This window comes from Desmodus rotundus, chromosome 5 (genome assembly GCF_022682495.2).
Source record: "Desmodus rotundus isolate HL8 chromosome 5, HLdesRot8A.1, whole genome shotgun sequence".
NCBI lineage: Eukaryota > Metazoa > Chordata > Mammalia > Chiroptera > Phyllostomidae > Desmodus > Desmodus rotundus.
In genome coordinates, this window is record NC_071391.1 from 63,936,185 (window position 1) to 63,953,053 (window position 16,869).

Sequence of the window (16,869 nt, forward strand, 5' to 3'; positions counted from 1 at the left end):
AGTCTGGGTGAGAACGAAGGCAATCTATCGATGCTTCTCTCTCATCGTTGTTTCTCTCTCCCTCTTCCTCTGTCTCTCTAAAAAAAGCAAATTAAAATGTCCTTGGGTGAAGATTAAAAAAGTTTAACATATCCTCAGGTAAGGATAAAAAAAAGAAAAAGTTTGTGTGAAACAGATAAAGCAATGATGAGAGGGAACTTTATGGCACTAAATGCATTCATTAAAAATGAGAAAAACTCCCAAGTCAATAATCTAAGTTCCTCTCTCAAGAATGAGCAAAATAACTCCAAAGTAAGAAAAAGAAATATGAAAAACATAAATCAATGAGATTGAAAGCAGAAAAACAATAAAGAAATAAAACAAAGAGCTGATTCTTTGAAAAAATTAATCACATTGACAAATCTCTAGCAAGTCAAAGAAAGGAAAGAAAACATATATTACCAATATCAGAATTGAAATAGGGGATATCACTGCAGACCATGCAGAAATCAGAAAATCAAAATAATAATGGGGGAATTCTATGAACAATACTATTATGAGTGCTATAAACACAAATATTTATTTGACAAAATAGTTGAAATGTACCAAGTCCTTGAAAAACACAAATTACCACAACCCACTCAGTATCAAATAGATCACTTGATTAGCCCTAAAACTCTTGAGCAATTGAACTCATAAATTAAAAACTACCAAAATAAAGAAATCTCCAGGCCCAGATGGTTTCACTAGAAAATTTTAACAAAAGTTTAAATAAGAACTAACATCTTAATTCTTTACAGTCTCTTCCAAAAAATAGAAGACTTCCCAATCCATTTCATGAAGCAAAATTATCATGATACCAAAACTAGACAAAGACAATACCAAAAAGCAGAACAATATCCCTCATGAACACAGATGTAAAAATCCTTAACAAAATATTAACAAATGCATTAAGTGGTTTGCCTAACCCTGCTGAATACCTAAGGCTCCACCCCTCACAATGTAACAGGTGAGCCAAGACAAAAAAAAAAAAATATGGCCCAACTGAAAGAACAGATCATAACAGGGAGGTCCAGAAAAAGAACTAAGCAATGAGGAGACAGCCAACCTATCAGATGCAGAGTTCAAAACACTGGTAATCAGGATGCTCACAGAAATGGTTGAATACAGATGCAAAATAAAGGAAGAAGTGAAGGCTATGAATAGTGAAATAAATAAAAATGTACAGGAAACCAACAGTGAAGGGAAGGAAGGTGGAACTCAAATCAATGATTTGGAGCAGAAGAAAGAAATAAACATTCAACAGAACAGAATGAAGAAACAAGAATTCAAAAAAATGAGGAGAGGCTTAGGAACCTCCACAACTTTAAATGTTCCAGCACTGACCTCATAAAGGTTCCAGAAGGAGAAGAGGAACAGCAAAAATTGAAAACTGACTTGAAAAATAATGAAGGAAAACTTCCCCGATCTGGCAAATCAAATAGACTTCCAGGAAGTCCAGGAAACCCAGAAAGTCCCAAAGAAGTTGGACCCAAGGAGGACCACACCAGGATACATCATAATGACATTACCCAAGATGAAAGATATGGAGAGAATCTTAAAAGCAGCAAAAGGAGACAGTTACCTACAAAGGAGTTCCCATAAGACACTCAGCTGATTTCTCAAAAGAAACTTTACAAACATGAAGGGTCTGGAAAGAAGTATTTGAAGTCATGAAAGGCACAGACCTACATCCCAGATTATCTTATCCAGCAAAGCTATCATTTAGAATGAAAGGGCAGATAAAGTACTTCCCAGATAAGGTCAAGTTAAAGGAGTTCATCATCACCAAGCCCTTATTATATGAAATGTTAAAGGGACTTATTTAAGAAGATCTAAACTATGAACAGTAAAATGACAACAAACTTACAACTATCAACAACTGAACTTAAAAAACAAAAACAAACTAAGCAAACAACTAGGACAGGAACAGAATCACAGAAATGGAGGGTTATCAGTGGGAAGAAGGAGGGTGGAGAATGGGGAAAAAGGTACAGGGAATTAGAAGCATAAATCGTAGGTACAAAATAGACAGTGGGGGCCCTGGCTGGCGTGGCTCAGTGGATTGAGCACTGGCCTGTGAACCCAAAATAGACAGTGGGGAGGTTAAGAATAGTATAGAAATGGAGAAGCCAAAGAACTCATATGTAGGACCCAGGGATATGAACTAAGGGGAGGAGGAATGCTGGAGGGTGGGGGGATGCAGAACGGAGGGGGATAAAGGGTAGGAAAAAAGTGGGACAACTATAATAGCATAATCAATAAAATACACTTAAAAAAAGAAAAAAATCAATTGCATTTCTATTGATATATACCAGCAATGAACACAAGGACATTGAAGTTAAAATAATACCATTTAAAATTATTCAAATAAATCAAATACCTGCATGTAAATCTAACAAAACACATGCAAAGTTGTATGTTAAAACACGATGGAAGAAATCAAAGATTTAAACAAATGAAGATATACCATGGATTGGAAGACTTAACATAGTATAGATCTTCGTCCTCCCAAACTCAATATACAAAGTCTATTCAGAAAAAGTCTAACCGTTGTTAATATAACAAGAATGGTTTACATGACATTAATGTAACCTGGCAGCCAAGGAGAGTGGACTGGAGTGCACATGTGTGAACAATGACGACTTCACTGTACCAGTCAGTGGGGGTGGTAGACACAGTTGAATGAGCATGTGTACTGTGTGGCCATCGCATTCAAAATGACTAACTGGGTAGAGCAATGAATCTGCATCAAATTTTGCATTAAGCTTGAACATTCCTCCATGGAAACTATTCAGATGATTCAGAAAGATTTCAGGGATGATGCAACTTGTAGAGTGCAAATAAAAGCACGGCAGAAAATCTTCAAAGATGGACAAAAATCTGTTGAAAATTATCCACATTCTGGAAGGCCTGCGACAAGCAGAACACCTGGAATGTTGAACATGTATGGGCTGCAATCAACAAATATCAGCAACTGACAGAGAACTACAAGCTGATCTGGGGATTCTGAAACTACTGTGTCTGAGATTTTGATGCAGGAACTTGACATGAACATCTCATGGCAAAATGCGTTCCATGGCTTCTGCTACCAGAGCAGAAGGCACATCGTGCTGCAGTTACTAATGACGTTGTTCAAACCGCTACCAGTGAACCGGATTTCCTCAAGGAGGTCATAACTTTGAAACATGTACAATGTTTCTTGTATCTTGTATCTTCCTCAATAAATATCTCTATTTTAAATATTATATGGCTAGATACTTTCTGGACAGACCTCATAGGTTTAACACAATTCTTGAAATTTCAGCAAGATCTCTTGGTAGGCATAAACAAGATTATTCTAAAGCTCATATGGAAAGGCAAAGGAACTATAATAGCTAAAACAATTTTGAAAAAGGAATAAAAAAGATTCAATCTACCCAATTTTAAGATTGGGTTGGCCAAAAAGTTCATGTGTTTTTTCCTGTAAACTAAAAGACATGTTTCATTTTCACCAGTAACTTTATTGATTTGGATATTTTGAGTATGTCAGCTATCTCTCACATAGCATAACATTGATTGTTTTCAATTAATGTCTCCATTTGGATATTATTTTTTACTGATTTGGATATTTTGAGTATGTCAGCTATCTCTCACATGGCATAACATTGATTGTTCTCAATTAATGTCTCCATTTGGTCGCTGTCAACTTCAACTGGTCTATCCAACTGTGAAGCATCATCCAGCAAGAAATCTCCAGCACAAAACTTCGCAAACCACTTTTGGCACGTTTGATCAGTCACAGCACCTTCACCTACACTGCACACAAATCTTTTTTTTTTTTTTTTTTTGCATTTCAGTTGCATTTTTACCTTTCTTGAACTAATAAAGCATGATATGTTGAAAATGTCACTTATTTTCTTCCATCAATATTAAAATGACTACACAAAAATTCACCAATTTTGATGTTTTTTTTTTTAAATGCACACTGGTATGACAGCTGTCACCATTAAAATTGAACAAATTATTTCTAATGAAGTTAAAGACAACTAAGCCCTACTAGAGCCATCTTAAGGAAAAAACCAAACAAACTTTTTGGTCAAGCCAATATAGAGGGAAAGCAAGCAAGACATAAGACAGGCAAGTATCATGCTGTGCTGGTAGACCTGACTCTGTTCAAAAGCCGACTCCATTTTAAAACTAATCTACCCGAATCTTTGATGCCCTCCCATTGTCCACAGGTAGACTCTGGAATGTGTACAGAGACTTCAGGTGAATCCAAACTACCTCCATTAATCCTTCCTGCACCTTTAGTTCTTTCTCTAGGGAAAAGGTGCCTTCACTGTTATCTTTAAACTCACCCTGGTGCCAGAACCCCCAGTGTCTTGTCCCTTTGTTCCCCTCGACCATCCCTGCATTCCGTTAGGAGTGGGCAGGTCCATTTATTGGAGGGATATAGAACAGGTGGTCTGGGGGGAGGGGCGTGAATGGTGCAGGTATTCTTTTTATCCTTCACTCACCCAAATAAGCTTCCTATTAAATCTCCTTAAACCAATGAGCTGGACATGTTTGCTTTGTTCTTTGACCTCTTGCTCCTTCACCATTTGGGGACTGCTCTGCATACATGGCCTCTAACAAATTATAAAGTCAATTATACAAGAATGGATCATGGACATAAATGTAAAACTATAAAATTTTTAGGACGAAAACAGAGGAGAAAAGCTATGGAACCAAGGGCAAGACAAAGAGTTCTTAGACAAAAAGGAAGACCACAATTTATAAAAGAAAAATCTGGTAAATTGGAAGTCATCAAAATTAAAAAACTTTTGCTCTGCTAAAGGCCCTCTTAACAGAATGATAAAAGACACTGGGGGAAAGTGTTTGCAAACTATTTATCCAAAAAGGAACTAGTATCTAGAATGTATAGAAATCTCTCAAAACACAATGGCAAAAAATAAATAATCCAATTAGAATACAGATAAAAGACATGCAAACGCATTTCACTGAAGAGAATATACAGGTTGCAAATAAGTACTTGAAAGGATGTCCAACATTATTAGCCATTAGGGAAATGCAAATTAAAACAAGATGCCACACTGCATATACCTGAATAGCTAAAAATTAAAAATAGCGACAACACAAGTGCTGGCAAGAACACGGGGAAACTGGACAATGTTACCAGTAGGCATATAACGTGGCGCCACTACTCTGGAAAACCTGACAGCCACCGTATGACCTAGAAACTGCACTCGTGGGCGTTCACCCCAGAGAAGGGAGGATGTGTTCAGGCACACACAAAACCTACACATGCGTGTACACAGTGGCTTTATGAACAATAGCCTTAAACTGGAAACAAAACTTATGTCCGTCAACTGGTGAATGGTGAAAAAAGAGTGGTGCCTCATATGATGGAATATTATACAGCAATAAAGAAGCCAATTAATTCATCATACAAAACTTAGGGGACTGTCCAGAGAAGTATGCTGAGTGAACAAAGTTAAGCTCAAACAATTACACTTTGTCATATAACATTCTTAAAATGACAAAATTATAGGAATAGAGACCAGATTAGTGGTTGCCACGGCAATGAGAGAGCAAATGCAAGAGGGAAGTGGGTGTGGCTGTGCAAGGGCTGCTCTGCCCCTTGACTGTGCCCTTGCCAATCTCCTGGGTGCACTAGGCTACTGTTCCACAGGGCTGAGGAAGCTAATGTTGGAGGAACTAGGGAAGCGATCACAGGATCTCTCTCTAGGACTCCCTACAACTGCATCTGAACATACTGTTATCTCAAAATAAAAAGTTTAATTTAAAACCTAACTTTTCTTAGCTCTCCATCTGTTCAAAAACAGGTGGCAGGCTGCATTTGGCCCTCAGGCTGCAGTAGTTGTGTAGTCTAATACGAACACCAAGAAACACCGTAAGCTTATTCAATGGTATTTTAGAAGCTGAAAATTTACAAGATCTAAATACAGTCAGAGGTGTTAAAATGTGTTTTCAGTCATAGTTCTTACCATTCCCGCAGGGGTTTTCTAGAGGTATGTGTCTATTCCCGATCCTAACTTGAAGTGGTAAGAGCAATGAGGATGTAATCTCCTCTACATCTGGAATCCTCAAAGTCCTCATCTCCTGTTGCTTTCATATCAGCATCGTGGGCTCGTCTTCTCCAGCTGTGCGCAGCTCTTACCGTCCCACATCCTGGACTCTCAGTACATCCTGGAAGTTGGGGTTTGTTTTAACCAACTCTGTTGTGGGCCACGTGAACATGATAGTTTCTTTAACAGAGTTTCTGTGTGAATTGTATAGATTGGCTTTAACTTTCTCAGTATTTCCCTTCATAATCTCAGTTTTGTCCACTGTGCAGCACACACGATTATTTTAAGCCATATTTAAAGCACCTACATTCACACATTCATATCAGAAAATGCATGTTGATCCAGTACAACAATCATTATTCAGTCATTCAGTGTAGTCTCTGTTTCCTTTGCACTGCTTTGTAACTGTTTCGTTACTGTGGCCTCTTTTAAAAACTGTGCTGCGGTCCTTAGCTGATTGTATGGGAATACGGGCAGGGCACTAATTGCTCTGTGTCCATGCGTGAGGCCTGGTGGAGTTTTACTGTCCCAGGTCTTTCCCGAAGGCTCATCCAAATAGATCGTTCTTTGGGTAGTCCACAATGTTAGCATCCTTAGGTCTTTTCTCCTGGGCCTATTAGATTACCAGGAGAAGATGCTTTACTTACTGTCTGAAGGGTACAATCCTTCAGGGGCTGGGTGTGGAAAAGACTGGGATCTCAGCGTTTTATGTGTCTATCACCAAAGCCCCATATTTTTAAGTACAAACCCTCTTCCTCCAACTGTACCTGATGCTCTCAGCCAAGACACCTTCTCTCAAGTCCCCTGCCTTCTGCCAGGGTTGAGGAGAAAGCCTGGGTTCTTTTCTTATACTGACTTTCAATCAATCTCCTTTTTTCTTGTCCATCTTCACAATTACTTCCAGGAGAAGCTGGTTACATCAATTCCTGAGCATTATGAGCATTTTCAGTGAAAGTTTTGGGCTGATTTTTAGGGGCTGCATTGCTAGCTTATACTTCAGCATTCTCGGGTATGCTCAGGTATAGGTATATATAGTGTATTTATGTAGTGAGTTACCACTCACCCATTTGCTTTCCTCCTTTGTCGTTGCTCTTATCTATGCTCACTTTCTCTTCTTCCTGGGAATTTAGGCCCTTTTCCTATACTATTGTTTTATCACCAGGAGGGAGCATGTATCCATTTTGCCATCATTAACCAGAGGTCTTTATTCAAATAATCATAGTCTGAGCCAACACATCAGCAACTGATGTCAAGGATTTAATATGACATCTGGGTTTGTCATCGTTCTTATCCAGTGAAGAGCTGAGATGGAAATCCCCCTGCGCCGTGGTTACTTCATGCACATGGACTCAAATTATCGTTCTGGATGTAGCTGAGACTAGTGCTCACCATTAATGCAGGTCGTTAGACTAGAGGGCAGGGGGCCAAATCCCACCCTAACTTGAAGGGGGAATTATAGTAAGATATCCTTATTTAGTTGTGGAATCTTCTGCTTCTTGTTTTATTTTGTTACCACTAGCATTTAGGGTCCATCTTTGATAATTGTAGGCTCTCCTAATCCTAGATACTCAATCAGAATCTATCAGGGTGGGAAATTAAACCAGTAACTCAACAGACTGAGTCCAATGTTCTAAAATTGTGGGATAATCTGGATAGACTGATAGTCTGGATAGTTTTATCTTACCATAAAACGTACACGTTTGTTGCTACGTGAAAATGTACATTGAGTCCCAGGTAGCAAATTTTCATGTCAGCAATAAGCTAGCCGCCAGGCTGGGGAAGATATTCCACTGAGAGCTGCAGAGTTGGGCAGACTCTCAGTGAAGGGCAAGAACAGCTAAGCAGAGAGTTCCTACGGGCTGCTCAGGAATGAGTCAACCCCTGCCATGGGCCGATGGGATGATGCGCCATCCTGCCTGGGGCCGTGCACCCACTGAAATAAAGAGAATGTCAGGCTGTGACATACACAGGTAGCACATTTCTGGAAGGTCCTGGCTCACTTTGGAAGTTTGCATGAAGGGATCAGAAATTGGGAAGAGCTATTTGTATTATCTGTGCTGCTTGACATTTTGCAGAATTGACACTCTGTTTGCATTTATATATATAAACCAAGGATTTAGAGCATGTTACTTTAACTTTTGCCAGGTTGATAGGTAAAATGGCATTGTTTCACTATTTGAGCAGAAAACCTTTGTTTATAAAGTCATGCTTATTTTCCCCCATGGACTGACTGGCCCCTTGTATTTTGCTTTTGTGAATGTGTTCTTCCACTTATTCAAAAATATCTATTGGTCACCTCTGTTAGTTAGGGGGAAGTAGGGTTAACAAGACTGACAAGGGCCCTTCCTATGTCATAAAGCTCATGGTGCAGAGGAAGCAGGCAAACATTAAATAAGTAACATAATTTTTTGTGTGTTTCTGGAACTTGAAAAAACACAGCCTCTGTGTTTAGGGACATAATTTGACATACACGAGTCAGATCTCTTTTATGATGTTGTTTGGGTCTTCTCAGCATTTATCCTTTATTAACTTGCCCTGTCATGGCTGAAAATGGTGAACTAAAGTCTCCACTTACTAACATGTCTGTGTCACTCCTTGCAGTTCCTATAATTTCTGTTAAAATTTGATCATTTTGTACATATTCATACTTTTCAGATCTTCATCGTGAATCATATACGTTATCATCATCCTATGTCCTTTCTCTCTTTTATGCTTTTGCTCCCCTTCAGCTTTAATAGCAGGGCCGGGAAACCCTGCTTCCTTTTTGTTTCCCTAACCATTGCATTTTTTGTGTTACAGAGGAAAGCTATGAATTTTCCTCTCAGCACTCTGTTGGTGCTATTGTTATTTTCTACATGTATCACTGATATACTTTTGTCCATCCTTTTACTTTCAGCTGTTTGGAATCACTTTCAGATGTATCTCTTTTATATAGTGTGTATTTGGGTTTTCCTTTGTAATCCAGTTTGAGTATTTTTCTTTAAATATGGTACTTTAGCTTCTATCTACAGGCACCATATTTAAGTAATGACAAAATAATAATATCATTTACTTCTTCATACTCCCCTCCAATAAATTAGCTCATTATATTATTTTTATTTATTCTTTCAGTACTTATTCTTATAAAGCTTAATAGCAACTTACTAATTTTTACTCCTAATAAAAGAAGAGTAAGAAATCAGAACACTTATGTCACCTCTCACCTTCTCCTCTTACTTCCAATCTCCAATGTTAAAGCCTTTTCAAAACCACAATTTCCACAGTTCACCCTGTCATTATCCTCTAGGAAATTCTTTTGCTGTAGGTTTTCCATTTATCTCTTTAAATTTTTTTTTCTTTTATTGATTCCAGAGAGAGGGGAAGTGAAGGAGAAAGGGAGGGAGAGAAACATCCATGTGAGAGAGAAACATCAATCAGTTGCCTCTCACACATACCCCAACTGGAGACCAAACCCACAACCCAAGCCTGTGCCTTGACCAGGAATCGAACCTGCAGCCTTTTGGTTTGTGGGACAGCACCCAACCAACTGAGCCACACCAGTCAGGGCTCCATTTATCTTGCTTGGAATTGATGAACTCCTTGAATCTCAGAGTTTGTATTTCTAATCAAATTTTTAAAATTGTAAGCCAATTTTTACTAATGTTCCATGTGTATTCCTAAAAAAAATGTTTATTCTCTGTTGAGTAAAAAAGACCTATATTTATCTTCCAGATCAAGTTAATTTTGTCACTCAAATCTTCTACATCTTTGCTCTTCTTGGCTATTTGATCTATCCATCTGTGAAAGGTATATCTTAAAACCTCCAACTAACACTGCTGATCTATTTCTACTCCGTCCATAATCATTTGTTTTGTCCATTTGGAGGCTATAGTATTAGCAACATACATATACACAATCATATCACTCAATATTATGTCACTAGCACATGTCATCCTGTACCCCTGATAGCATGTTCATCTTGTAATTGTTTTGCTAAGGTTAAAATTGCTGCTATGGCTTTTATTCAATTTGCCTGACATATCATTTTCCATCTTTTACATTGTCAATGCTTAGTACACTTTCACTTTAAATATATCTTTTATAGATATTGCTGCATCTTTTAAAACCCAGCCCATGAGGACCATGTGAGGCAGGGAATGCCAGTGTCTCTGGAGAATCTGAACTGAAATAGATGGGCCGACCTTGCTCTGAGCCAGTAATGCAGCTGGAGGGAGAGGTATTTCAAGGTGAAGCAGCTTGCAAAAGAAGTTCGTAATGGGCTTTAATTTATTCCAATCCCAACGAGTTATGCTTTGGAAGTTAGGCCTAATCCCAAAAGGCTTAATGTGCTTTTCTGAAAGAGCTGAGGTAATAGCGTGTGACCAGCTGTGCTTGTATCAAATGGAAAAGGAATAGTCCCAGGCTGGAGGATAGTTTCAGCCCTAGGAGGGTTCAAAGACAGACAGCCTTCCTGCGACAACAGGGAAGTGAACAACAAAGGAAGAAGAGAGGTGCTTAACCACGGCATTAGTGAGCATCCAAATGCTCGTTCTGGTCTCCTTTCCTTAAGTTATTACCCAACAGCTCAAGAGATTAAAAGCTTTTTGAACAGACTGGCTCCTTTCCACAGAACTGGCAGGCAGGGAGGTAATACAGATGACCCAGCTGAAATACACTGAAGTCAGAGACATTTGCAGAATAATGAGAAAATAGAGGAGGACAGACTGGCTAGTGAAGTACACAAAGACCCATAAGAAAAAATGAGGCCTGGTAGAGTGGGTGAGGAAAAACCTGTGCGCATGACTGCCCTTCCTGACCTTTGAAGCCTGGGGGAGAGGAGGACAGGGATCCAGACGTGTGCAAACACTCATCCGGGTCTAGGGCATATGTTCTGGAAGGACTGAGAGGACGCTACTCGCATTTCCCTGATCCAAAGATTCTGTATCTCATTTTTAATGCTTATGCAGTCTGTGGTAAATATCGTAGAGAACAGAATTAGACATGGTTCCTGAAAACTAAACTGCGTTCAGAATAAGGCAGATGTCTTCGGGTGGAAGACCACGTGGGACATGTCAATACAGAGCTATACACGGTGGATACACACACACACAAACACACACACAAATGATGGCAGACTTCCACAAAAACATCTGAAAGTCACAATTTCAAGAGATTTCCTTCTTTTTCTACCTCTAGTGAGTAAATAATGATGTGAGGTTCTTTGGGGGGAAAGGGAAGGACAATTATGGTAGGTGTTAGCATCTGTCCAGGTGAGTCTGGCTGCAGGTGTCCTCCCTATTGCCTCATGGAGGACGTGGGAAGGAAGGACAGGTGTGTGCTGCTCTGTCGCTGAACTGACAGGAATTCAGCTGGTGGCTTCAGAACCAGCAGACACACAGACACATCTTGGTATGACTTTTTAAAAATACATCAAGTGACAGCTTTGCAACGAATGACAATGGTTTCTATTCCTGTTTCTAACCTAAGTCCTCTTGGAATTTGCTCTTCGAGAACTGTTAGGCTCAGTAATGAGGACTCTGAAAGCCAGAGCCCCATGTCCTACTGCATAGCCCCAGCATGATTTTCTTTGAAACTGCTAATTAATTATTCAGTTTTGCCTTGAAGCTACTGAAGAAAGGGGAGTAATTTGGAAGCCAATGTCTCAAAAAAATTACTCAGGGCACCCACATGGGAGTACTGTTTACCCTGAGAACTGTTGAACTCCACTCAGCAAGTCCACAGTAAATTGGGATTTCATCCCTGCCAGAAGGTGGTTCACATCCAAGGTGTATTCACTTTTAAAAGTCCACTTTCAGCCTGCTTCCACCAAGCCCGTCTAGTAACTGCCTTCTCCTGAGAACCCAGTACAATCTGCTAGGCGCCTTGACAGGCAGCAAGGGAAACGGTGGGGGAAAATAACGCCTGGAGGCTCCTAAAGGATCTAGTGTAGTGTGTGGCGAGGTGTCAGCTGGCAACTGAAGGCCTGGGAGGCGGGCCTGCAGTCCGCTCTGTGAGGTGAACACACTGGCAGGAAGGGAATGGTCATTTACTGAGCACCTAAAATTACTAGGCACGAGGTCATGCGCTCTTCCTACTTCAATTCATCCTCCCAACATCCTCTACAGAGTATGATGAACCTGACTTTAGAGACGTGGGGCAACTGCTGCTCAGGGTCTGGGACCTGACTGAGGTCACTTGGCTAGAAAGTGGCCGAGTCAGGGCTCACCTTTCCCAAAGCTTATGCTCTTCTCACATCATACCCGAAATGTCCTAAGCAAGAATATCTAAATGTTATCTATTGTTCCTTGAAGGCTGTGGGGGTATGGCTCCTCTCCCACTGAGCAATGGATGAGGGACTGGCCAGGATGTTAAGATAACTCAGTGGGCAAAGCTGAAATCACAGCCTGTTTGTCTAAAGATGGCATCTAAGGTTGTTTGTATCAAGTGTTACCAAGTGAGGACGGTTCAGTCACACCTGGGAAGGTAAGGTGTCTAGAAACTGGGAGAGTGAAATGGAAGAGATCAGTATTAAGAGATAATAGATCTTAATGATCAAGAGCATGAACTCTGAAGCCAGACTGCCTTAGGTCTGCCAAAACAGGGAGGTGGGTTTAAATCCCACCTCCCCGTTTTGCTGCGAAGTAATCCAGCATGGCGTGCACAGGAGTGTCTGGGTGTGGGAGGCTGTAGAGATGAACAGGAGTGGCCTGGGAGGGGGCTTTGCTGAAGCTAGTCGGTGAGTACATGTGGTATATTATACTATTCTGTTTCTGCAGATGTTCATGAATGAGACCAACAAGCACTGAGGCTCCTAAGAGAACCAAACAAAGGGGAGGAAAATAGAAACCTGAGAGGTACTTTATGCGAGCAGCTTCTGCATTTGATAAATATTTTAATAAATCTCTTTCCAGGGCCACAGAGACTTGAGTGAGGCGGCACAATGTCTCCCACTGACGCCAGCTCTTGCAGGGAAGCCCACAGAGCCCTGTGGCCCTGCAAGTCCCAGGATCTCCGAGCATCAGGTGGAGTCCTTTCTTCCTACACCTCGAAGTCTTTCCGACTCTCCAAGAGGCCCCAAGTCCTCAGTATCAGCCTGGCCATCCGTGCAGAAATCATGAGGCCTCAAAGATTGGAACAGCTCTTCCCCCTTACCCTCTAGCTCCTCCCCCCCAGATCTCTCCATAATCAGCACTGACAGAACAGACACTCAGAAGAGTCACCAGAGTCTGACTTCCAAAAAGGGGCTGCTTCATCAGGAACCAGGACAGGGCTAACAATGTCTTTCCAATACACTGAAGCCAGCCTGCCAGAAAGGCCAATTTGCATCAAAAACTCAGCTGGGCAGCCAGTAATTTGCATCCTTTCAGCAGGAGCAGAATGAACCCTGACCTTTCCCTCCAGGACCATTTCTTTGTTGCTGTTTGCTAAGTGGTGTAAAAAGCTCTTGTGGTCATATTCCAATTAGAACTCTTATGTTGCTTAGACAGACCAATTAACACACCCTTTCTGCCCTTCTCAAGATTCTCTCAATCTTAAAATGATCCAGTCAAAAAGCACAACTTCCTGGAAGTGATTCACAGCAGGGCGTGGGGGGGGTGGGGGTGGAGAAAGCCTGCAGGAGGCGCATAGGGGAGAGGGACCCTGCCCTGAGAGGGAGCCCCAGGGACAGAAAGCCTGCCGGTGCTTTCTGGACAGCAAGCTGCCTGTTGGCAAAACAAGATAAACATGTGGTAGTTAAGGCTATTATCTCCTTTATTCAAAAAATAAATATTTCACTTTTGAGTTCACATATTTAAAATCACATTAAGCACAGAGAAGAAATACAGTCCCTTTGGAAATTGTGAACACATGTAGGAAAAGATTCATGTTCAAAACAATGGGGATGGGGTGAGCACGGATTCCAACGCATTCACGACCCAGAGATCCCTCCTCTCAGCGGGCAGAGCTACACATCGATTTTAGGAGAGAAAAAGAAACACACACAGCTTTGAAGTTTGAAAGGCACATGAAGTGTATGGCACATTCAGTGATAAAACGCTCCCTATTCTCTCCCAAGAAAAGTGGAAAACTTTAATCAAGTCAAAGACCAGAGAAGACAGGTGCTCCTGCTTAGAGCTCAGCATCAGGAAAATCTCTGACAACAAAAGACATTTTTCTTCTGCTTTCGCCCTCCTGCGGCGCTCACTCGGTGATGGTGGGGCGCGTGGCCATGTACACGAACACCACAATCAGGAGCACGACCACCGCCAGCGTGGGCAGCACCACCGTGGTGATCTGCTGCCGGGCCTCCTGCATGGCCTGCTTCCGCTCCTTCTTGTCCTTAGACGTCTCCTTCTTGGGCTTCCCTTTGAGCTGCCGCATCTTTCCTGGGGGATGCTAGGACGGCGTGTCCAGAGAGGGTTTTGAAGGAAGGGCCACACTCCTCTGGTCAAGGCGCAGAACCTCCTATAGAGAGAAAAATAATCAAGAAAGAATGGGGTGAAAGGCAAAAGAAATCATAAAGTTAAAGACTAAACTAGGAAAAATATCTGCAACTTACAAGGGATTAAGAACAGCAGAGGTCAGCCCCGCTGAGTGGTGGGCGGTCAGGGATACCCCAGGGTAACACCTCCATCAGCTGTCTCAGCAGCATGCACAGGTGCACTGCACATGGGTCCTCAGCGTGCTGAGACAGAGCCTCTCAGCTCCATGGTGGCTGGGCAAGGCCCTGAGTTCCATATAAACATGAGCCCTTTCTGTGTGTGCCCTGACAGGAAAGGACTGGAACAGCACTAACTTCACTTCCTCCACTCAGAGGAAAGTGGGGCACAGGTCTTCCTTCCAAGGTTCTAACTACTTACTCTGCTGCTCTAAATCCACAATCTCGTATCCAGTCTCCGCTATCTGATTGCAGACAGCCTGTAGGTTCCAGGCATGTAGTTACCCAACCTCCCACCACGTGCCTGACTGCGGCCCGGGGCAGCCTCGCTGGGACTGAAGAGGGCCACAGGCGCCAGCTTCTTTCTTTGGTTCCATGCCAACCTTCCTGAGCACCCACTGTGTGCGGGTCACTGTGGGAGGAACTGAGGAAGAGGTGCAAAGCCTGGCTGTATCCTCACAAACCCAGTCTAGGGGTACACGACAGGTGGCAAGCAGAGGAATATGGGTCAGACAATGAATGGAAACAACTGAGCCTGCGGTCCTGCCACCCACCCAACCTAGGATTCTCCACCCAGGGTTCTCGTAAATTCTGTAGCCTGGGGAGGGAGCTCAGGTGGTGACTCAGTGCTGTCAGGAGTGCAGGGATGAATAAAACCCATGGATAAAAGACACAGCAACAGCTCCATTCGAGTCCGATTCGGTGATGGCTGGGGCATGGGGGTGGTATAAGGGGACTAAATGGTAATGGAAAAAAATATAATGAAGATTATATATTTAAAAATAGAAATGGCAGAACACAATGTAATAAAGATTTTGAATGACTCTTAAAAAATTAAAAGTTAAAAAATAATAAAAAGCATCAGAAGCATGCTTTGGCTGATTTAAATTGAGTTGTTTTCTCAAAGGCCTCTGGTATGTCACAGGCTCCCCAGAAAAGCCAAAGGACCAGACTCAGGAAATTAGCAAGACCAGAGCCCAACTCACACCACAGGCCACAGGACACCCATGTTGTACCGACACCTGGATAAGGGCCACTGGAGCTGGAGGCCCTGAGGCCACTGCCACTGCTGCAGGACGAATTCTTCTGCGCCCTGGCTTTTCTGCATCACCACCTCACAAGTGCATCTGACTTGCACCTCCTGCCCCCACCCACCATGCATCTGACCAGCTAAACCAAGGCCCAGGATGTCCACGGCCCAGACTCCCAACCTCCATAGTAGGTGGAATGTTTTCTAAACACAATGAAGGAGTGTGGGTTGGACATGGTGCAAGAAAATAAAGACAAATTGTAAAGGGGGAAAGGGTGGGGGGAACACACACCCCCGGAAATGGGGGAGGGGTTTGAGCTACACATACACATGTGTGACTAGAGACTTTGCCCCCTTGCTAAACATGGCTGCCAAAAGAGGGGCAAAGGCAAACGTGGCTGACACTGACCCACTTTGATTGGAAGGATGGACACTACCACTGGCTCTCAGCATGCAGGGAATTCTGGGAGAGGACTTTTGAAACAGAGCTCCCCAGAAAGCTAAAAGGCAGTTGGTTCCTTCCCCTCCCCCAGCAGCAGCCAGTGCAGGTCTGTGAGCCAAGGCCTGGGGCACAGACTCCGAAAGACGCCTGAAAATGGACAGTGACTGGAGACCAGCTGAGCCACCTATGTTTATGGTACTTCTGGGTGGGAAAAGAGGTCCCTGATACAACCCTGAATTGAGCTGGTAGAGGGTGACATGGTGATTTTTCTTTTCTTTCTTTTTTATTTTTAAGATTTTATTTTATTTCTCTTTAGAGAGGGGGAAGGAAGGGAGAAAGAGGGAGAGAAACCTCTATGTGCAAGAGATAAGTCAATCAGTTGCCTCTTATTTACCCCAAGTGGGGGACCTGGCCTGCAACACAGGCATGTGCCCTGACTGGGAATTGAACTGGTGACCTTTCAGTTCACAGGCTGGCGCTTAATCCACTGAGCCACTGGCCAGGGCATTTTTTCTCTGGGTATCTTAGATAGAACAGGCTCTGAGGCAGAAACTTGCCATTATTTCCAAAGACCTTGGTGATAATAGCACTGTGAACAGATTTTTGTTTTTGTATTATTTTCAGTTCTTGAACCTATGTTGTAGTTGTGATGACAAATATTTAAATAGCTATTTTTGATGTCACTCTTTTT

General features: G+C 42.2%; 1 protein-coding gene across 1 annotated transcript in view; it reads right to left on the reverse strand.

The window, feature by feature from the left end:
• Window positions 1-13,803: 13,803 nt before the first annotated feature.
• Window positions 13,804-16,869, reverse strand: part of LOC139440946 (uncharacterized) — a 93,325-nt gene continuing 90,259 nt past the window's right edge. Inside the window, exon 6 of the mRNA XM_071221597.1 lies at window positions 13,804-14,513. Within this exon, the coding sequence (XP_071077698.1) occupies window positions 14,297-14,513 (217 nt within the window). The 3' untranslated portion in view covers window positions 13,804-14,296. The remainder of the gene's footprint in view (window positions 14,514-16,869) is intronic.